We start from the raw sequence: 23,660 nt of genomic DNA on the forward strand, positions 1-23,660 counted from the left end.
GAGCGAGGAGAGGGACGGAAGCTATACTGTTACAATGGCAATACTAAAGTGCCTATAAGAACATCCAATAGTCAAAGGTATATGAAATACAAATCGTATAGAGAGAAATAGTCCTATAATTCCTATAATAACTACAACCTAAAACTTCTTACCTGGGAATATTGAAGACTCATGTTAAAAGGAACCACCAGCTTTCATATGTTCTCATGTTCTGAGCAAGGAACTTAAACGTTAGCTTGTTTTAAATGGCACATATTGCAATTTTACTTTCTTCTCCAACACTTTGTTTTTGCATTATTTAAACCAAATTGAACATGTTTCATTATTTATTTGAGGCTAAATTGATTTTATTGATGTATTATATTAAGTTAAAATAAGTGTTCATTCAGTATTGTTGTAATTGTCATTATTACAAAAAATATATATATTTCTGTAATCTAAAATCGTCCGATTAATCGGTATCGGCCTTTGGTCCTCCAATAATCGGTATCGGTGTTGAAAAAGCATAATCGGCCGACCTCTAATTATGATGCTAAAGGAGGAGGAAAGACAGACCTACACCTGACTTGTTTTTTTTTATGCAACGGAATGCTTTACATAGGTTGGCATTCGTATTGTGCCAGAGATTGACCGCATAGTCTCAACTATGACCCTGTCGTAGATTCAATAACTCAATCCATAGATAGGTCATCTTTACATATATTTTTAATTGGCTGGATTAACATTCTGAAAATGAAAATCCTCCCAAAACTGTTGTATCTATTTCAGAACATGCCCTTGCCGCCGCCACCACCCCTTTTTACAAGGCTAAAAGATGTTCACTATATTTATCCCTTCGTGGATGGAGGTTGAAATGTCTTCAGTTGTACCCAAATTACCCCTTAACCTCTATATTTACTCAGCTGATATCAAGACAGTAAAAAAATGAATCCTTTTGTTTTTACCATGATCAACGTTTGGTATGAGGTGCGGAAGTTGTTTGGTGAAACGCATTCTTTGTCATGTTTTAGTCCTATCTGGGGAAACCACAGTTTCACTCCTGAGAGAGCTGATCCGGTTTTCCAACTATGGGCCAGCAAGGTTTTAAGCAAAGTTCGAGACCTGTATAAAGAAGGTATTTTTATGTCATTTGAAGAACATAGCAAAATATGACATTCCTAGAAAAAAATAAAAAAATATTTACAGCTAAGGAGCTTCCTCACGGCTGCCCAGAACAAAAACCTAATAGAACTTCAGAATTTCAGTTCTATACAATAAGCTAGAGTCTGGCTCAACCGAATCCTCTGCGCACAAACCAAACTCTTGGGAGGACATAGTACATATACTACTCCATTCGTCCAAGACTAAGGCTCAGACAGACTGAATACTCGGCTAAAACTATTGCAATACAATTGGTTGATGTGATCATATGTAACCCCTGCTAAGTTAAATAAGTTTAATAGTACAATTACAGATATGTGCTACAAGTACAATAACTCTAAAGGGACTCCGTTTCATTGTCTATGGGACTGTGAGAAAATTCTAGATTTTTAGAAGGAGGTACCACATATGATGATTGCTTCTCCATGCCAAAGTGTTTATCCTGGGGTTGTACCCAATCAATCCTCATCTAAAGAACCAAGTATAAACATTTACAGATATGTGCTTGTTGCAAGCAAAACCCTTGATAGCTCTTGCCCTGAAAAACAGGCCTAGTATTGCCCAATGGCTTAGGGATATGTCATCTTGCCTATGCTTTGTGTGCATGTGGGGTGGTGTTGGCTTGTGGCGCTGTGTTTCATCTGAAATTTGTCCCAAATATGTTCTATCCTATTGGATCAGACCACTAAAATATAATTAGGTGGTTTTATGTTTCTGTAACACTTTTGTTTTGTCTTAGATGTTTCATAATTTACTTTTTGTTGCTGTTAACAGCAAAAACCACATCAAAAGTTATTATTTTTCACGTATTTCTGCATATATTATATATATATATATATATATATATATATATATATATATATATATATATATTTCTGCAAGCTTTCAATTAAATTATATATTTTTCTTCTTTAACATATGTTAAAGAAGAAAAATATATAATTTAATTGAAAGCTTGCTCGCTAGCCTTACTTCCTTTCATGGGCAACGATATGCCAGGCCAGCTAGTGTAGCCCAACGTTACAACATCTGGCTACCTGTTGAACTTTATCCTCTCAGGCCAGGGGCACAATGTATGAATTTATGGTTGGATCAGAAACACTGTTATAATCATTGGCCAGTATAGAGAATTAAGTCAAACCACAAGTCCAAATCCCTGTCACCAGCCATGGCTAATTTAGGAAAGGGACGAATTCAGCTAGCTAGCTACTGTAGCCAGCCAGCCAACCAGACAGCCAGCTAGCCAGCCACCAGAGGATGACACCGAGATGCAAAAAGTTCTGTCAATGACGTTTGGCTTCTAACGTGATGTGATGTCAAATCCTAATTGGCTTCTCTTGACACTTTTTTTTGGTGCGGCAGGTCCATTCACAGCTGAGCTCACTCAGTTTAGCTCAATGCTGATTGGCTATTATTATTTTACAATTTTTTTTCTTCATCAAGGTAGGCCAAATGCTCACTGGCTACCCTGGCTAACCTTGCATTAAATGCTACGGAAAGCAACAATGTCATACTCCTTTTGACCAGACAGCATAGATGGGCTACACAGAGACAGAGGGGCGCTGTTTCGTTCGCTTGGATGCTGTCTCCGGTGAGATACATTCAGCCTCTTGCGAATTGAAGGAAATGTATGAAACAGAGACGAAAGATTATTTATTTATTTTTTAAATATTTTTTTCTTGGTCATTTTTGGGGGGAAGCCTGGTTTCCCTTGGAATCCATGAATACACGCCACTGCTGCCTGGCCTGCAAAACCCCTCAAAGGTAGGAGAAAGAGGTAAACCTGGAATAAACTACACTCTATGATGACTGCCCCTGACCTCTACACACTCTAGCTCAAGACCAAACATTTTAAAGTAGGCTACAAAAAAGTAGACTAAAATAATTCCAATCCCGATTAAAATGCAACGGCTGTTTAATGCATTGGTTAGCTGGCTTTAGGAGCATGTGGAGAATATCGCCCGTGATGGTCAGCTGTTTAGGAAGTGCACCGATTGCTTTGAATTTGATGTTGACATTTGAACTCTGCCTTGTAAGCCTCGCGACCAGATGTTTTTTTTATGGTTACTTTCACATTGATATCGGCATTGTTGTGACTTGATAGCGTGTATTAAGCATCTATTTCACGTTGAACTGTATGTTCCGTTCCACAAGTAAATTATTCATGATGTTCCACAATCTATGAGGTTACGCAGTGGTTGACATTTTACATACACTTTCACAGCCCTTTAAACCTAATATTGCAGACATAATTCATGTCTGGGGACATTTGTTTCTTTTTGCTATTCTTCAAATAGCATTTTAGAGTTACAAAATTGTGTAGAAATGCAGTAAATGAGTTCCAACTTCCAAACCTCTCCCCACTTTGCCATACCCTAGATTGAGCAGAACTGATGCCACTGGTAGAGGTTAAGCAGAAATTTAGATTAAGATAACTTTTGGTCAATTGCACACAAGGTCCAACCGAAATTTGGGCAAAAACACAAAAATAAAAGCGTAACTGATCAATACACCATCATACCAGGTAATTTAATGCGTAAAAACAAAACATTTGATGAATAAGATATTTGGCTACTGAAATGCCATTTCTTACCGATCTCTACAGCTTCCGTCCAAAAACAAATCCTGTGAAATGGCATCATCACGTACTGGAGGAGTTACTGGCTAGTTACAGTGGCTAGCTTAGCTAACAAACTAGCTACGTCATTCACAGCGCGCATGCCCAGAATGACACAATGAAGCACCAAAGGCACACCCCATTTCTATTAGAACATTTTGAAAGAGGCGGAGGTGGACTGTTTTTCATGCCAAAAGTAGACCTTTCACCCAACCCCTCTTAAAGACACATACATAAAGGTTTTGGACAGGTGCAGAAGGCTACCACACTGGGCGCCCGGGGAGATGTTGTTGTGGGGGGGTTAAGCGCCTTGCTTAAGGGCACAATGGCATCTAGGATATGATACCAGCAACCATCCAGTCGCCAGCTCACTTCCTGCCCAATTTTACCTGTCGGACCTGGGATTCAAATGGGCAACCCTCCGGTTACTGACTTGCCTCTAACCGCTAGGCTACCTGCCGCCTTACCAAAAATACGTTGAATTAATCAGTGTTCCTCTCCCTGGAAGTCTTTAGTAAAAGGCGAAAGGCTTGTGCGTAATGAAGAGAAACCAGAGTCATTATGGGGTATTGTGTGTAGATTGATGAGGAAAAAATATTTTAATACATTTTAGAATAAGGCTGTAACGTCACAAAATGTGGAAAAAGTCAAAGGGTCTGAATACTTAACGAATGCACTGTAGGTGAAACGACTATCGGAAAATTCCCATATTTAACAAGATATGACTGCAGACACCCAGCAGGGTTGGTTTGCCCATTCCCTAAATGAAGAAACCAAATCCTGGTGCACCAAAGAAGTATCAAGGGAAGCCAGTTGAGTCACTCCAATCAAATCGCATTGAGAGCATACGTCAATGGCAGAATCAACTTGAATGGTTGCATCTCGTTGTGTTGTTGTCCTCCGGTGGCTAGCTAGCTAGCTAGCTAGCTAAACTTGCCCCTTTCCTAAATTAACCATGGATGGAGAAAGGGAATTGGACTTGTGGTTTTACTTAATTCTCTGTACTGGCCAATGATTATAACGGCAACAGACAGCTCAAGGAACCTTCAGAATAAAAACTAATCAATGGTGTTTCCTTCTGGAGGGGCAATCAGCCTAACTCAGTCACCAGGAAGAGGAAGGGCAGGTCAACAAGTGGTTAAGCTTACTTTCAAATAAAAAAATAAAAAACTCTGCTCTCCTTATCCAGGTGATGGGCTATGACATTTGACTGCTAGGAGGTCAGAGGCTCCCAAAGGCAAACCCCGCTTGTAAAACACAAACTAGTCAAACATCAAACAGGTAGGAGGAGGAAAATAAGGAGGAGGAAGAAGACAGAGGTGTTCCTGTGCTGCTGCAGCTGTGTCGGGTTAGCAGCCTTGCCAGTGTCCTGCTCTCTCAGGAGGGTTAAAACGCTCAGAAAACAAACCAGGAATGTGAGATTAGCCTGAGGCCACCCCCTGCCAGTTAACCACGCCCAGCCATACTGTGTGTGCATGTGTGATGAGGCTCAGTTGCACCAATGCAAACACAGGGCTGGTTTTGAAAACTAGAAAGCAGCACTCACTAATAAGTAGTGACTAAGCCGAGAGCTGCTGGACCTTACCCCTGGACTGCGACCTGTCAGGTACTCACCCACATAATCACTGTTAGAGGCCCTGTCTGTCTGCTAGGCTTGCTGTAGTGTGTGAGTGGCTACGGACATACTCTGAGTGGTCAGTTGTAATCAAATGAAAACCTAACATTACTTGTTTAATTTCACATACAGTATGTAGCTTACATAAGTTTAACACACATTTTCACATCTATTCCTATCTGACACACCCAAGATAAATAACTTCTACAAGCACACAGTTTATTTACCAATCACACTTGTTTCCCCATTTTCTTTCTCTCACACACACACACACACACACACACACACACACACACACACACACACACACACACACACACACACGACTCACCTTGCTTAGATGGAACTCAAGCCGTCGCATGAACCTCTCATTCACTTTTACTTGCTGTTGGAAGAAACACAAGAAGGACTCAAAATTATGCTAACCTTCATTCTCAAAGTAAAATAATGGATAGAATGTAATTTGGGACCAATGGATTGCTGTCTGATTGTTTTGGTGAAAGCTCATATGATTACTGTGTGCTAATGTGCAATGGAGTGGGTGAATAATAAAAGACCAGGTCAAACTCACCTTATCCAGCTCATAGAGAAACCCCTGAAGAGGAACAAGATCACATTATTATACTGTCCAGTAAAACCCATTACAAGATCAAGTGAGCGTACACCCATTTTAAGGCAGATTCAAGCTCTGGTGGTACCTACCAGGCGAGAGTTCCTCTTGGACTCCCTCATCTGTTGGCTCAGGCTGTCCAGCTCCATCTGGTGCACCTGCAGGTAAGACCTGAGACGTACATGGCATGTCAATTTCCCGTATGTCTGAGCAGGCATGCATGACAGTAACATATTGTGAAAAAGTGCTTTCTGTCTGTGTGTGTCTGTGTGTGTGTGTGTGTGTGTGTGTGTGTGTGTGTGTGTGTGTGTGTGTGTGTGTGTGTGCTGTGCGCGCTCACTGCAAGCCTCTCTTCAGAGCCTCATAGACTTCGTCTAGCCTCTCAGGCTGGGGCACCTTGGGCGGTGGTGATTTAGCAGAGAGGGTGAACATCCTGCTGACTCTGGAGGGCTTCCTGGTGACCCCCAGGGTGCTGACCACTGATAGGTTTCTAAAACATAACACAATACCTTTTACTAATGGCAAGACTGAAAATGTAGCACTGCAATCACTGACTGTTGGTGAGTTGATGGAATCAATGTTATTTAAATTATTTAAACATGATATGGAGATAAGTCTCATTCATACAGAACAGGCCAAAGACATGTTGATGTCTCCTCACTAGCAAGGACACTGATGGAGTATCCCATCTCCAACACACCCTTCCAAAGCATATTTTATTGCAACTTGTATTAAGCAAAGATTTGCACAGTCAGGGGTAATGATAACATTCTGAGTTAAAATAATAAGTTACACTTTATAAAATCCAACAGGTAATCAATGTGAGTCAAGACTCCTCTTTGACAGACGACAGGCCAGTCAATGTGCTACGGAAGAGAAATGCATTAGTCTATCTAGCCTGCTCATAATCTCTTCAACTTTGAAAAAACTCAAGCAAGATATTATCTGATAAGACTCAACACACCTTTCACTCCCTCATCCAGACATAAAACTAATAACCATGTGAATAATAACTACTATTTCATGTTAATGCATTCCTTACAACTGTAGACAGCATAATTAATATCTCTATTTTTTCAGCTAAATTCTAACTTCTAGAGACGGCTAAATTTCCTCTTCCTCCATCTCCTGAGGCTCTCGGTCTCTGACACAAACTCATGCGCATGTTACTCAAGCATACACGCTCCATTCTCCTCTCTGTCCTTCCTTTCCTATTCTGACCTGGTTTCTAGTAGATGGACCTTCATTAATAAATAACTAGTGCCCTTGATTTTCCTCCATTCTACCTGACAGGGAATAAAGAAAATCCCTTTGGATAGACCAAGGCTTTGCTTGTTCGATACTACTGCACTGTTGGAGCTAGGATTTTGCTACAACCACAATAACATCTGTTAAATATGTGCATGTGAACAATAAAATGTGATTTGTCATGGAAAGAGCAAGTGCTCTCAATGTTTTGTAAACTCCGAGGATATAGACACATTCATTGAATTCGGAAAGGATTCAGAACCCTTCCATTTTTCCACATTTTGTTACGTTAGACTTATTCTAAAATGGATCTAATAAATGTCTACACACAATCTACACACAATACCCCATAATGACAGGGGAAAAAATGATTTTTTGTGTGTGTGCAAATGTATTACAAATAAAAAACAGAAATCCATTATTTACATAAGTATTCAGACCCTTTGCTATGAGACTCGAAATTGAGCTCAGGTGCATCCCGTTTCCATTGATCATCCTTGAGAGGTTTCTACACCTTGGAGTCCACCTGTGGTAAATTCAATTGATTGGACATGATTTGGAAAGGCATACACCTGTCTATATAAAAATGTCCCACAGTTGACAGTGCATGTCAGAGCAAAAGCCAAGACACAGGTCTGGAGAAGGGTACCAAAAAATGTCTGCAGCATTTAAAGTCCACAAGAACAGTGGCCTCCATCATTCTTAAATGGAAGAAGTTTGGAACCACCAATACTCTTCCTAGAGCTGGCCGCCCGGCCAAACTGAGCAATCGGGGGAGAAGGGCCTTGGTCAAGGAGGTGACCAATAACCTGATGCTCTCTCTGACAGAGCTCCAGAGTTCCTCTGTGGAGATGGGAGAACCTTCCAGAAGTACAACCATCTCTGAAGCACACACCCAATCAGGGCTTTATGGTAGAGTGCCAGACAGAAGCTACTTCTCAGTAAAAGGCACATGACAGCCCACTTGGAGTTTGCCAAAAGGCTATCAGACCATGAGAAACAAGATTCTCTGGACTGATGAAACCAAGATTGAATTCTTTGGCCTGAATGCCAAGTGGCACGTCTGCAGGAAACCTGGCACCATCCCTACGATGAAGCATGGTGGTGGCAGCATCATGTTGTGGGGATGTTTTTCAGCGGCAGAGATTGGGAAACTAGTCATGATCAAGGGAAAGATGAACAGAGAAAAGTATAGAGACATCCTTGATGAAAACCTGCTCCAGAGCGCTCTGGACCTCAGACTGGGGCAAAGGTTCACCGTCCAACGACCCTAAGCACACAGCCAAGACAATGCAGGGGTGGCTTCGGGACAAGTGTCTAAATGTCCTTGAGTGGCCCAGCCAGAACCCGGACTTTAACCCGAACTAACATATTTGGAGAGACCTGAAAATAGCTGTGCAGCAACGCTCCCCATCCAACCTGACAGAGCTTGAAAGGCTCTGTAGAGAAGAATGGAAGAAACTCCCCAAATACAGGTGTGCCCAGCTTGTAGTGTCATACCCAAGAAGACTCAAGGCTGTAATCGCTGCCAAAGGTGCTTCAAAGTAAAGGGTCTGAATACTTATGTAAATATAATATTTAAGTTTTTTTGCTTCGTCATTATGGGGTAGTGTGTGTAGATTGATGAGGAAAAAACTATTTCATCAATTTTAGAATAAGGCTGTAACGTAACAAAATGTGGAAAATTCAAGGGGTCTGAATAGTTTCCGAATGCTTTTGAACAGTAATGTACACTAGACCTCAGAGGGAGTGTCCTCACCTGTAGGGCTTATCGTAGGAGTTGACCCCAGCAAAGGACTGGCTCCTAGTGATGGATCTGGAAAGGATTCGGCGCGACGGGCGCATGGAGAGGGACATAGAGGACACAGCTCTGGAGGGACTCCCTGCAGAGACAAGAGAGGGAAGGCTTTAGAAGTTATACAGTGACAGACAAAATGGGGCCAGTTTGGAATTTGTCCTCAGGCACTGCAGGAAAACATCAAAATGAGCAGAGCAGACATTTTTTTACAATTGAACCCGGCTTCCATTGGTTTTGTTCTTTCACGGGAACTCAATTATGCCATGATTTATTTCTCAAATACACATTTCTTGAAATCTTGATAGGTCTATGCACCTTATCCTTATGAATCAATTTGTCAAACTGTGTTCCCTAATAAGCTGCAGGGGTTCCACACTCCTGGGACAAATACCAGTTCTTCACATCAAAGCATCTTATTATACTGTAAATCCAGCCCCGAGAGCTCTTGGAGAGATTATGTAAGAAAACATTTAATCTCATGCCTTGGAGAGATTTTTATTTGTATCTCTTTTGCATGAACAGTGATATGCAAATAGTTTGTTGTTTTTGGTTTAAAAGTACCTGCAAGTTGTCTAATTATCTGACAGATCAGTTAGTTTTAGTGTGTAGCAAATTAACAGATTCAAATGTTCTGACATGTCAACATTCATTTGGTTATCCAACTTTCAACAAGCCATAATTTGTCATAATGCATTCAGCAACTCAAAATGTTAAATGTCAAAAGGCAGTCAGACTATTTCTGCATTGTAGGCCTGCCCTCCCACACCCTCCATCTACTCCTGCACCCTCTGTATGCCTCCATATTCCCCACCTCTTCCTGTGGTGCAAGGTCAAGCAGCGAGGGTACTGTGTGTCACCATTTCCACACTGGAAACAAAAGACCAGTGAAGATCAAGGAATAACAGAGACACAGTGCAGACTGCAAACACATTACTGCTGCCTGCCCACTATCTCTGTTCTCTACCACCCACGCTCTTCCTCTAGAGGTGCCTGGCCACAGCACAAAGTTACAACCATGTTGCACTTGTATCAAGGAAGATAGTAGTGCAGGGATGAGAGAGAGAGAGAAAGAGGAATAGAGAGAAGATTTCCCCGTCTAGATAAACTGTGTGTCTCAGAGTTCATTGTGAGTAAATGAGCATGGGGATTTTGTCGCAGCATTAGTGACATCACCATCACACAGGCCCCAAACAAGGTCCTTTTTCATAGGAGAAGAAGAGGGAGTGATTGAGACTAGATTAAACACACACCCATCACTGGGGACTCGGGCCAGGACAACAGCCCCTCACAGAGAGACACAGGCCCTGTGACGTTAGGAAGCCTCAGGTGAGGCAACCTCAAGCGCAAAGATTTTAGCTTCAATACACAGAGAAACAGGCTCAGTCCTATTACACACAAATCAAATATAAATTTTAACTGTTCTCCCCAGGAGGAAGTGTAATTGTCAATGGTAGCCACAGTGCTACTGAGCATTGTGGTTTTGTCAAGCCCTGTTAGTTTGATCAGTGTTGTCTTGTTTGGTCAGCAGCAGTGATATGAGTTCCTTAGATACAGAGATGCATTCAGGCCCTTAGGAAGGAAGCCAAGGTTTATTTTGAACTTGCAAGAGTGGTAGTCAGAAAATAGCAGTCACAGCTACAAATGCCTCACGTCATAAAACACAGAACTGAGCTGGCCATCTACGCTCAATACAATTCACTACATCCAATTGAGTCCCGGTAGCCCAACACTCATTCCCTACAGTAGCATTTAATCTACGTCCATCTCACTCAGCAAAACCCAGCCAAGGAGAAGGGGCTGTGAGTGTGAAACCTATAGAGAGACGAGGGAGAGGCCCTACAGCTCGAAACAGAACATCTCATACGTAAAGTTAATATTTCACGCAAGTCAATGATTTTCACATGGAAGATGTAGGGTTAAGTGCTTGTGAAGGTAAAGTTAAAAGCTAAAGTCTGCCTGGTGAAAAATGTATATTTAATCACATACTGATCCCTGGTAAGATGATTTCCCTGTTAAATCAATTAGAGGCCTTTTACAATCAATCAGTCAACTGTGCTACTGCAAACAGCTCAGACTCACAAACAAACCCAGAGACACCCAGCTGCCAAACCCAAGGCAGAGGAAATGGTGCCATTCTACAGGAAGTCTGAAGTCGGTTGAGGAAAATAAAAACAATCTAGAACAGGCCAGAGACTGAGATACAGCTCTCTGCCTGGACTACTGACTGAACCCATTTTCTTTTCCTTCGATACGGACAGAGACCGAAAGAGGCAAAACAAGCTAAATAAAATGTAAAAAAGGGATCATGGAGCGTGAGGGAAGGACAGACAAATAGTTGCACCTCGTCACTATAAACTGGTAATTATATTTGGCATATGATAGTTTCTGTGCCATATACAGTACATTTGAGGAACCACTAGTATTTCTTTACACACAAATCATATACTGTGCCAAAACATATTTAAGTATACGCCTTTGCAGCTGGTAGTACACGGCACTTACTGTACACACACATCTTTAAGAGGATCCTTCTCATCATGGGCATCACGTAGTAAACAGGACACAGGTAAGCGACACATTATCCTTTCTTCACTCAGCCTTGGATGAATACCCTGCTGCACCCCCACCCACACGCAGTGCACCGAGTCCACCATCCCAACAATACACCCAGCCTGTCCTGCCTGGTTCCTACCTGTCCCAGAAGAGGATAGGTCAGCCTGGGAATAAACAGTGAGATCACACGATGGGGAAATCTATTGAGCGCAACAAACGTAAAAACCACGAGAGAGTCGTACGCCACATAACTACAGGCTTCCATCGGTTTCCATGATGAGTGTGGTGTGTTGCTGGACAGGGTGTGAAGCCCATAGGCATGGTTACACCCATTGTTCTGCTGCCTGGCTGGCCCCGTTCCTGAACAGTTCTAGAAGGGGGAAAAAAAGCACACAGGGGCCACCTGCTCCATCATTCCCACTCTGATCCACCCTCAGCATCATGATGCACATCAAAGCATCACCCTTCTCATCTTAATGTGTATATCACACCTGCAGGTCAAAGGAGTCTCTTGGGTGTTTATAAACAAGGGAGTTGTTTATGTGGTCTCTGTCTTGTGTTGAGTCTGTGAATGAGTGTGAGAGAAAACACACCGGCTGTTTTGTGATCAGCCACAGAGAGAGGTGCAGTTGGAGTAACAAAAGCACTATTGACATGGCCAAGGGACAGCCAATGGGGACGGAGCTGGCCTCGGATACAGGCTTCACCCCTTATCAACCAGCCGGTCTCCCTCTGACATTACAAACACAGCAGAGATAAGCAGGGTCTACTGTCCCCTGGGGCACACAGGCCCTGAAAAACACAGGCACCACTCAGAACAGAGGGTCACAGGACTGGGCCAGGGTCCCAGGAATGATCAGCAGTGGGGGTAGGGTGATGGGGTGGTAGGGCATACCAGTTCCCTAATACAACACTGAGCTGAGGGACAGGGGAAGGGCTAGCTGGCTCCAAAAACAACACTGGGGACAGACAAAATGGTGCAACAAGCTTTAAAAAACACACAAGTACAAGAGTAGGGGGGCACTTAGCACCACAAAATACAGCAAGTAGACATTTCTGGGTCACCCAGTAACCCCACGTGCAGTATAAACATCCTTTACTGACCTTATATAACCATTAAAGCTATGGATTATGGGAAATTAACTGGAACCCTATAACACATTGACTGGATGGTTCGAGCCCTGAATGCTGATTAGCTGAAAGCTGTGGTATCTCAGACCGTATAACATGGGTATGACAAAACATTTATTTTTACTGCTCTAATTACATTGGTAACCAGTTAGTAATAGCAAAAAGGCACCTCGGGGGTTTGTGATACATGACCAATATACTACGGCTAAAGGCTGTATCCTAGCACTCCACGTTGCGTCGTGCATTAGAACAGCCCTTAGCCGCGGTATATTGGCTATATACCACACCCCCACGGGTCTTATTGCTTAAATAAAGAATGATCCAATTTCCAAGCAGTAGGGCTAAGCATCAGCTCTCTAACCATCAACCTTTTGGTGAGCTTGTATAACAAAAAAAAAGGAAAGCAAAACAAGCTAATGAGGAACCTAAATGAGTCGTTGATGTTTATATTGAAATTATTGGGTTTATGAGAGGCTGCCTGGTGCTCCTTCCCTCGACAGATCCAGGATATGATCAGCAGGTTGGTTCCTGATCCTAATGGACCCCGGCCAGGAGTCATGAGTCCGCGCTCTATGAGAAAGCCCCTAAACACATACGTGTCCCTTTCCTTCCCTTCCATTCTCTCAACCAGAGCCTAAAAAAGCCCCTCTCCATCCACCCCCTTCTCAATTCTTCTCACCAGTCCTCCACTCCTGTTCTACAGTTATCTAACACCTCCACTGAAATAAGAGATCAGATATGATTCAAATCCAATACTGTTTACCAGACTCATCAGAGTGCTCTGATTTCAGTCAAGCCCCCTAGTCACTGTCCATTGTCTCAAAGTCCATGGATATGTTTACAACACTGGCCATGAGGGACAGGTTTGAAATACTGTTCCTCAAATCTCCACAACAACATGACCTGACCAGAGTGTGACCAAACCATAAGCATAACCCACACATGTAAGGACCTCCCCTAGGGTATGTTAGTAAGTCACAGACAGCCACAGCACTGCATGAACACAGGTGTTGACACACTGCCCCTCGAAAAAGATGGTCTACCTCAACACCCCCAACACAGATCTGTGAGGCCGACGACCTTCAAAGACCCGTTTGTTTCCTCCCTAAAGACCAATTTAAACCACATTAATTTAAACATCCAGTGGGAGACCACCTGGGCGTTACCACAAACTACAGTCATCCCCCTCAACCACAAACCTACAGAACAACACTGGGGACTGTCTAAGACTGAGACAGTATAGCCAGAGTTGTTAGCAGGAAGAACAAGAATGGAAGAGGGTTTTCTTCCCCCTGCTTTCAGGGCAGTGCCAGGCAGATCAGACAATCAGGACTATGCAAAGCTGGAGAAGAGGAATACAGCCTCAGAGAGACATGGTGAGGGAACAGAGAGACCGCGATAAAAACTAAACATCCACAATCAATGGGAAAACACATTCAGAATAAGAAAAAAGAAAAAGAAACTGGTATGGGTTAAGCGAGAGGTAACATTTTACAACATGCCTCCATTGCCTGATACTGCCTGATACTGTGTGAAATACTTCAAATACTTCAAAACAGGCAGCGAGCAACTACACTAAAATCACCTCACACTTAAGTCGCTCTGGATAAGACTGTCTGCTAAATGACGTAAATGTAAATGTAAGATACCCAACTTACGAGTCTACCGACATCACCATTCCAAAACAAGAGTAACAACACTACAGACAAAACTAACATCCCACCACTTCAAAACTCCATCGTACCCTAGAACTACATCAAGTCTACAAGCCCTGCTAGTTAAAAGGGGGGAAGGGTACCTCCATATCCACTGTACATCTTTGCTAGTGTTGTGGCTTCCTCTCAGTGTTGACCACCCAGACCAGGAGAGGTTTTCTTGGGTCTAATCAAGTAAAGAGATCCACGGACAGCGATCCAACAACAGAGATCCAGCAACATCTACTCATCTGAAGTTTAATCTCTTGCCCCTCTCTCAAACTCAGAGGAAAGGGAGCGCAGAGCAGAAGCGCTGCCAGGAAATGGGAAGGCGGTCACCCTCCCAGCAGCCCTCTCCTCCTCCGGCTTCCTCTACTCTTCCCTGGCTGACATCACACTCTTCCTGCCTCTCCCTCTTCAAGCAAGACCAGCACATTGTTTCCAAATCATAAATTACATGTAATTATACATTTGTGTTCTCTACTGCAATTAAATACCATAAATAGTACCCCAAATAGCTTTGTGTAAAAGACTGACAACTAAAAGGGACCCCAAAAAAAGTGTTCATCTTGAAACTTAACTCAGCCCTTAGTATTTTTCCTTGACTCATAAGCGCAACTCAGGCTGTGATAACAGAACACAATGAGGTGATCCTTATCAACCTTGAGTCATTTAGCCATGACAAATCCCTAACGGTCTTGGCCTGCCAGACTGTCTATCGATGTTGTGAAGGGTTTACAATAAAATATCCATACACCCCAGAGCATGATGCACCAAATGGAAAATTAAAGCTCACATCTCCTTCAGAAACACAGCTAGTCTTCCTCCATCTTACAAGATTGCATACGTGAACTGCATGTTGTCAGCTCAAGTATCTAACAATTCCAGAGATGACAGACTCCTTAAACCTTGTGTGATCAGTAACTTGTGTGATGACCAAGTCTTATTCTCAACAGCACACCTTGAAAGTGTTTAGTGAAAGACGGGACAGGCAAAAGGGACTTGAGAACCTGACTGCAAGCTTATGATCACACTCAAGGTGACACTGCTCTAGTTCAGGTTCTTAACCTGATTAGGTATATGGCTGCACTTTACGCTGAGGAATGAAAGTAATGGTAACAATAACCTAAAAGGCACATCAGTCAATGTCAGCAGTATGCCATCAGAATAACAGTTATTAGTCAACTGTTGCAACATGCCGAAAACTACAATGGCTATAAATCAGCAGAGCACTGTCTTTGACGAAAGTGGAGTGAGAATAGATGGGTATCTGCAAATACAAACAGACTGGTTTATGAAATACCGTTTCTCATTGGGCTTTTCCCCCCATAACCCAGGCCACTGCCCTTCTCCTGGAGGCAAAGACCTGGTTTTAATGTTTTCAACATGAGACACACAGTGCTCTGTATGCTCTACACAATTCCAGAGAGAGGGAAGCTTTAACTTCTTATGGATGGTGGCAGTATTGAGTTGCTTGGATGACTGACGTGCCCAGAGTAAACTGCCTCCTACTCACTCCCAGAAACTAAGAAATGCATATTATTAGTAGATTTGGATGGAAAACATTCTGAAGTGTCTAAAACTGTTTGAATGATGTCTGTGAGTATAACAGAACTCATATGGCAGGCAAAAACCTGAGAAAAAAATCCAACCAGGAAGTGATTTGTAGTTCTTTTATCTAATCCCTGTTCAAACTACAGTGTCTGTGGGGTCATTTTGCACTTCCTAAGGCTTCCATTGGCTGTCAACAGCCTTTAGAAACGTGTTTCATCTGTCTACTGTTACTGGGCAGAGAATAGGAGCTCAGTCTATCAGTGGACTGCCTGGGACCAGTGAGTTGTTTACTGCGCGGGCACGTTTGGCGCGCCGCTCCTTCTTTTTCTTCTGTAATGAATACGCTATTGTCCGGTTGGAATATTATCGATGTTTTATGTTAAAAAGACCCTAAGGATTGATTGTAAACATCGTTTGACATGTTTCTACGAACGGTAATGGAACTATTTGACTTGTCTCTTGTTTTACGCTCACGCGTTATGCCTTTGGATAGTGATCTGTACGCACAAACAAAACGGAGGTATTTGGACATAAATATGGAGTATTTCAAACAAAAAGAACATTTCTTGTGGAAGTAGGAGTCCTGGTAGTGCATTCCGACCAAGATCAGCAAAGGTAAGGGAAGATTTATAATACTAATTCTGAGTTTAGTTGACTCCAGAACTTTGCTGGAATCTGTATAGCTTGCTTTGATGGTTGAGCTCTGTACTCAGAATATTGACAAATGTGCTTTCGCCAAAAAGCTATTTTAAAATCTGACACAGCGGTTGCATTAAGGAGTAGTATATCTATAATTCTTTCAATAACTGTTGAATATTTTATCAACATTTATGATGAGTATTTTTGTAAATTGATGTGCTCATTCACCGGGGGTTTTGGTGGGAATACATTTTCTGAACACCACGCGCCAATGTAAAATGGGGTTTATGGATATAAATATGAACTTTATCGAACAAAACATACATGTATTTTGTAACATTGAGTCCTGGGAGTGTCATCTGATGAAGATCAAAGGTTAGTAATTAATTTTAGCTGACTTTCTGGTTTTTGTGACGCCTCTCCTTGTTTGGAAAATGGCTGTGTGGTTTTTCTTGTTTAGGCGCTGTCCTAACATAATCTAATGTTTTGCTTTCGCCGTAAAGCCTTTTTGAAATCGGAAACTGTGGTTAGATTAAGGAGAATCTTATCTTTAAAATGGTGTATAATACTTGTATGTTTGAGAAATTTTAATTATGAGATTTTTGTTGTTTTGAATTTGCCGCCGTGCACTTTCACTGGCTGTCGTCATATCGATCCCGCTAACGGGATTCAAGCCATAAGAAGTTTTAAACAACATATTTGGCTATTATTTCATCCCAAGCTTCTCTTGCTGCACATTCAGCATTCACTCAGATTAAACTTTAAAAACAGCCATTAGGGCTGCACAATATCAGCAAAAAATTGAATTGCGATTCTTTTTACCAAATACATTTGCAATTTAACTCACGATATATATCAAAACACTTGAACTGTTGGAAGCATAGAAATATATATATATAAATATATAAAAATGAAGTGGAAAGCAGCACATTCTTGTTTGGAACAATCTGTTGACTGCATTTGACCTAACAGAACAGCATGCAAACTTAATGTGGGAAGCAGCCGCAACAGGAGATAAAAACTGTGTAACTATTCCAAAAAAAAGAAAATGACATATGCGGCTGAGTGGGTGTTCAAAACATTCAATGCGATATGGTTCTCTTGTGATATGGATATTGCACATGTCAATATTGCGATTTCGATCAGAATTCTATTAATTGTGCATCCCTATCCCCCAGATCCAAATGCATCACTCCATCACCCACACGGTGAGATGGTGTTTACATCAAAATAGAAAAATGTGCACAAATAATTGTGTGCAATCAGTGAATATTATGCACACAAACCCAGTTTTCATTAAACACACCCACACAAAGAACCAAGTAAACAAGACACTTAATATATAAAAGTGTTTACCCACCATGCCACAACAGTCACTGAGTGATTCTAACAGGTCCAGACATTACCAACAATCAGCAGAATTACATTTTGCACACTCGGACATACAGGAGAACTAGCTGACATTGAACTAGGACAGTGATTGGCTGAGCAGTTTCTTTGGAAATTAGTAGTCTGTCAGAACCAGTCAAATGTAAACTCAGCAAAAAAAGAAAAGTCCTCTCACTGTCAACCGCGTTTATTTTCAGCAAACTTAACGTGTAAATATTTGTATGAACATAAGATTCAACAACAGACAAACTGAACAAGTTCGACAGACATGTGACTAACAGAAATTGAATAATGTGTCCCTGAACAAAGGGGGGGTCAAAATCCAAAGTAAGAGTCATCTGGTGTTGCCACCCGCTGCATTAAGTACTGCAGTGCATCTCCTCCTCACGGACTGCACCAGATTTGCCAGTTCTTGCTGTGGGATGTTACCACACTCTTCCACCAAGGCACATGCAAGTTCCCGGACATTTCTGGGAGGAAATGGCCCTAGCCCTCACCCGCCAATCCAACAGGTCCCAGACGTGCTCAATGGGATTGAGATCCCAGCTCTTCGCTGGCCATGACAGAACACTGACATTCCTGTCTTGCACACAGAACGCACAGAATGAGCAGTATGGCTGGAGGCATTGTCATGCTGGAGGGTCATGTCAGGATGAGCCTGCAGGAAGGGTAGCACATGAGGGAGGAGGATGTCTTCCCTGTAACGCACAGCGTTGAGATTGCCTGCAATGACAACAAGCTCAGTCCGATGATGCTGTGACTCACCGCCCCAGACCATGACGGACCCCCCACCTCCAAATCGATCCCGCTCCAGAGTACAGACCTCGGTGTAATGCTCATTCCTTCAACGATAAACGCGAATCCTACCATCACCCCTGGTGAGCCAAAACCGCGACTCATCAGTGAAGAGCACTTTTTGCCAGTCCTGTCTGGTCCAGCGACGGTGGGCTCGTGCCCATAGGTGATATTGTTGTCAGGGATGTCTGGTGAGGACCTGCCTTACAACAGGCCTACAAGCCCTCAGTCCAGCCTTTCTCAGCCTATTGTGGACAGTCTGAGCACTGATGGAGGGATTGTGCATTCCTGGTGTAACTCGGGCAGTTGTTGTTGCCATCCTGTACCTGTACCGCAGGTGTGATGTTCGGCTGTACCGATCCTGTGCAGGTGTTGTTACATGTGGTCTGCCACTGCGAGGACAATCAGCTGTCCGTCCCTGTAGCGCTGTCTTAGGCGTCTCACAGTACGGACATTGCAATTTATTGCCCTGGCCAGATCTGTAGTCCTCATGCCTCCTTGCAGCATGCCTACGGCACGTTCACGCAGATGAGCAGGGACCCTGGGCCTCTTCCGTTTGGTGTTTTTCAGAGTCAGTAGAAAGGCCTCCTTAGTGTCCTAAGTTTTCATAACTGTGACCTTAATTGTCTACCGTCTGTAAGCTGTTAGTGTCTTAACGAACGTTCCACAGGTGCATGTTCATTCATTGTTTATGGTTCATTGAACAAGCATGGGAAACAGTGTTTAAACCCTTTACAATGAAGATCTGTGAAGTTATTTGGATTTTTATGAATTATCTTTGAAAGACACGGTCCTGAAAAAGGGGCGTTTCTTTTTTTGCTGAGTTTAGTAAGAAAGGGAGTCAAGGTGATTTAAATCAATGTGGTCTGTTAACCATGTCTTTTTCAGAGCCGATGTGAAAAATATCAGAATTGGGCTGCCAGTCTAAACGCAGACTGTGTCGCAGCGTCCTATCTTTTTTTCACTGATTCGTCTTTTGACCAGCACTGAAAAAGAGCCAATGTAAAAAGATCTGATGTGAAAGGATATTATCTGATTGGTCAAAAGACCAATTAGTGGAAAAAAGATCAACTCAAGAAGAAATAGGCCCGCGGCGAAATCTAGTTGATGATGCCTGCTGTGCATTGTACCTGCAGCATTCCATGAGAGACTAGCATAGAGTAGCCTACTTGGTGTGAAAGGGAGGTGTGAAACGGGGCTCAGTGCCCCTTGACTTCAGAGTGCTGACAGTGTGATAATGGGATGGAGGATAAGCAGGGGGGTCGGGAGAGGAGCGGCCGCCCAGAGTGAGAGGTGGGCTGGGGATTTAGTTGTTCTCAGTTGAGCTCTTATCTCCCCGGAGGCAGCTGTCCCCACCAGACTGGCGAACTACTCCTCAGAGTTACACAGTCACTGCACCTGTGCCTCGCACTGAGAGAGGAGAGAGAACGAAAAAGAACACACAGTAGTCATGCGCATGCACAGTAAAGAGCACATTCCTTCTTATCAGTTTCTCTCTTGTACCACCTTCTCAAGTTTCACCACTAAGTACGGAATGTCTATTTCCTTTACTGCTCTCATCTCATAGAAAGCCTTCTTTGCGCAGGCCTAGATCAGCTTGGGGTTCTGTCTTGACCAGAGGAAGGCCTGAAACGTTCTCTGAAACTTCAAACGTTTCGTAATAGGTTTAACATTAAAGATGCATACACTTTTGTGACAGCCATAATGGCAGATGATTGGAGTAACAGCGCTTGCTACTGTATCATTGCCTATCACAAAGCAGGAAGAGATAGCGATCCCACACAAGAGGCACACACAGGACATAAATATCCCAGGACAATGGAAGTAATCTGTGTCACACTCAGAGATAAGGTGCCTGGCTACACACTGACACAAGGTAATCACACACAGGCCTGACACCTGGATCTGGGAGCATGTCTGAGGGGATATACCTAACCGTCTGGATTTATTTGGTCTACGATTAATCATTACGGCAAAAATCAATACTTCCTTGCTGTTGCACCTTGGTGCAGCTCAACCAAAGGTAGACCCACCCCCAGCTCCCCATAGCCTCACTCAACACCAAGCACTCTATTCCCCAAAACCACCCCACAGTGCAGAGAACACATTCTTTCCATTCTTAACGTGCCACTAGCCCTTTATGTGTCTCAAATACAGCAGGCTTGTTTGTTTTCCACTCCCCCCTCCTCTGATTCTTAAGTCCAAAATGAGGTTTACCTATTAAAAATGTACTGTTTGAGCAGGTGGCAAGGAATTTGATAGACACAGCAAAAACTACATGTATAAGACTTCATATGTGGAGTTGCCCTGCACAGCCCAGAGGACATTCTACTGTGAGGACACAGTTCTATTCCACATATTCTATTCCTAAATGCATGAAAATGTAATTATGTTGACACCATCTGAAATAGAAACGATGCGCGCCACTGCACTGTAGAGAGATGAGGAGCAAGCGGTGGCTGTGCGCTCGTGGCTCTCATTTGCACCACTTGTCACTCTGATCTTAAAGGGACAGCGCAAGATTTTGGCAATGAAGTGCTTTTTCTACTTACCAAGAGTCAATTGAGGTAAACACTGAAAGTGCAATGGTCGTCCAAGATGACCATACCCTGACCAGGCCCAACCCAGCTTATCTTCAGCAGTAAGCTAGCAGGTTTGTAGGGCTCAGTGGAGAATGACTTCCCCCTCTCATTGAAGCCATGAAGTTGAAGGCCGACCGAGGTACTGCAGGCTGTCACAAAGGGTCCCCATTATAGTAAATGGGAAAAAGGCAATCTTCGTGTACAATCTGTGTGTAAATATTTGTTTTTCTAAGATAATCATGGTACCAACACTTGCTTATATTACACCAGATGTATGCTCTTGAACCAATTTATATAGAGATATATATTTTTGAAATCGCACACAGAAGTTAAGGATATTTTATATTCAGTGCATTCGGAAAATGAATTCAGACCCCTTCCCCTTTTCCACATTTTGTTACGTTACAGCCATATTCTAAAATAGATTAAATAAAACAAGTCCTCATCTACACACAACACCCTATAATGACAAAGCAAACACAGGTGAAGAAATGTTTGCAAATGTATTAAAAATAAAAAAACAGAGATACCTTATTTACAGTATTAAGAGCCTTTGCTATGAGACTCGAAATTGAGCTCAGGTGCATCCTGTTTCCATTGATCATCCTTGAGATGTTTCTACAACTTGGAGTCCACCTGTGGTAAATTCAATTGATTGGCCATAATTTGGATAGGTACACACACACACACACACACACACACACACACACACACACACACACACACACACACACACACACACACACACACACACACACACACACACACACACACACACACACACACACACACACACACACACACACACACACACACACACACACACACATATATATGTATAGTTGACAGTGCATGTCAGAGAAAAAACCAAGCCATGAGGTTGAAGGAATTGTTCGTAGAGAGCCGAGACAGGATTGTGTCGAGGCACAGATCTGGGGAAGGGTACCAAAAAAATGTCTGCAGCATTGAAGGTAACCAGGAACACAGTGGCCACCATCATTCTTAAATTGAAGAAGTTTGGAACCAAGACTTCCTAGAGCTGGCCGCCTGTGCAATCGGGGGAGAAGGGCCTTGGTCAGGGAGGTGACCAAGAACATGATGGTCCATCTGAAAGAGCTCCAGAGTTCCTCTGTGGAGATGGGTATCTTTCTGGAAGGTTCAACCATCTCTGTAGCACTCCACCAAATCAGAACTTTATGGTAGTGGCGCCAGACGGAAGCCCCTCCTAAGTAAAACGCACATGACAGTCCGCTTGGAGTTTGACAAAAGGCAAATCAAGATTCTATGGTCTGATGAAACAAAGATTGAACTCTTTGGCTGAAATACCAAACTTCACATCTGCAGGAAACCTGGCACCATCCCTACGGTGAAGCATGGTGGCAGCATCATGCTGTGGGAATGTTTTTCAGCAGCAGGGTCTGGGAGACTAGTCAGGATCGAGGGAAAGATGAATGGCGCAAAGTACAGAGAGATCCTTGATGAAGTCCTGAGCGCTCTGGAGCAGGTTATCAGTCTGATGCGAAGGTTCACCTTCCAACAGGACAACGACCCTACGCACACAGCCAAGACAACGTAGGAGTGGCTTCAGGACAAGTCTCTGAATGTCCTTGAGTGGCCCAGCCAGAGCCCGGACTTAAACCCGGTTGAAGGCCTCTGGAGAGATCTGAAAATAGCTGTGCAGCGACGCTCCCCATCCAACCTGACAGAGCTTGAGAGGATCTGCAGAGAAGGGGAGAAACTCCCCAAATACAGGTGTGCCAAGTATGAAGCATCATACACAAGAAGACTCAAGGATGTAATCGCTGCCAAAGGTGCATCAACAAAGTACTGAGTAAAGGGTCTGAATCCTTAAGTAAATGTGATAACAAAATGTGGAAAAAGGTTAAGGGTTCTGAATACTTTCTGAATGCACTGTAGTTGCTTCCGGCAGCCTGCAGTACCCCTTTTGGGCTTCAACTTAAGATCCTCAATGAGAGGGAGCAGCACTGAGCTAGCCTGCAATGTCACTTCCTGGACTAGCTCAAACTGCATGTTATGTCTTGAAAATCTCCCCCATGACATGTCATCTTCGTTGCTAAAAATCGACTTCTTTGACTCAAATGTGCCATTGAGTCTTCACATAGAAATGGATGCTGTGCCATCATTGATGGGTTCATCCATTTATATATATACACCATCTATTGTAGGGCTGCTGGCTGAGGAGTTGCAAATTCCATTTCTCCAACCTTGGCTTGAACACAGTCATCCTATGCATTTACGGTATGTAACTAAATACACAAACATATTTAATATTTT

The 23,660-nt window shown here is 43.0% G+C and overlaps 1 protein-coding gene and 1 non-coding gene across 8 annotated transcripts in view; both read right to left on the reverse strand.

Annotated features, from left to right (window-relative positions):
• LOC106560830 (rho family-interacting cell polarization regulator 1) overlaps positions 1-23,660 on the reverse strand; it is a 96,135-nt gene that overhangs the window by 48,207 nt on the left and 24,268 nt on the right. Inside the window, exons 1-7 of one of the 7 annotated variants that reach the window (XM_045688191.1) lie at positions 12,073-12,151; positions 11,531-11,951; positions 8,990-9,113; positions 6,323-6,472; positions 6,075-6,153; positions 5,944-5,967; positions 5,704-5,757 (exon numbers count right to left, since the gene is read on the reverse strand). In XM_045688191.1, the coding sequence (XP_045544147.1) occupies positions 5,704-5,757; positions 5,944-5,967; positions 6,075-6,153; positions 6,323-6,472; positions 8,990-9,113; positions 11,531-11,573 (474 nt within the window). In that variant the 5' untranslated portion in view covers positions 11,574-11,951; positions 12,073-12,151. Of the gene's footprint in view, positions 1-5,703; positions 5,758-5,943; positions 5,968-6,074; positions 6,154-6,322; positions 6,473-8,989; positions 9,114-11,530; positions 12,166-14,510; positions 14,728-23,660 lie in introns of those variants that run through there. The other 6 variants (XM_045688192.1, XM_014124179.2, XM_045688194.1 and 3 more) reach the window with 6 other exon arrangements.
• On the reverse strand, positions 4,205-4,316 carry LOC123724945 (U5 spliceosomal RNA). The gene has a single exon (XR_006757422.1). It is a non-coding gene; the product is annotated as a U5 spliceosomal RNA (small nuclear RNA).

This window comes from Salmo salar, chromosome ssa10 (assembly GCF_905237065.1).
Source record: "Salmo salar chromosome ssa10, Ssal_v3.1, whole genome shotgun sequence".
In the NCBI taxonomy this organism is placed as follows: domain Eukaryota; kingdom Metazoa; phylum Chordata; class Actinopteri; order Salmoniformes; family Salmonidae; genus Salmo; species Salmo salar.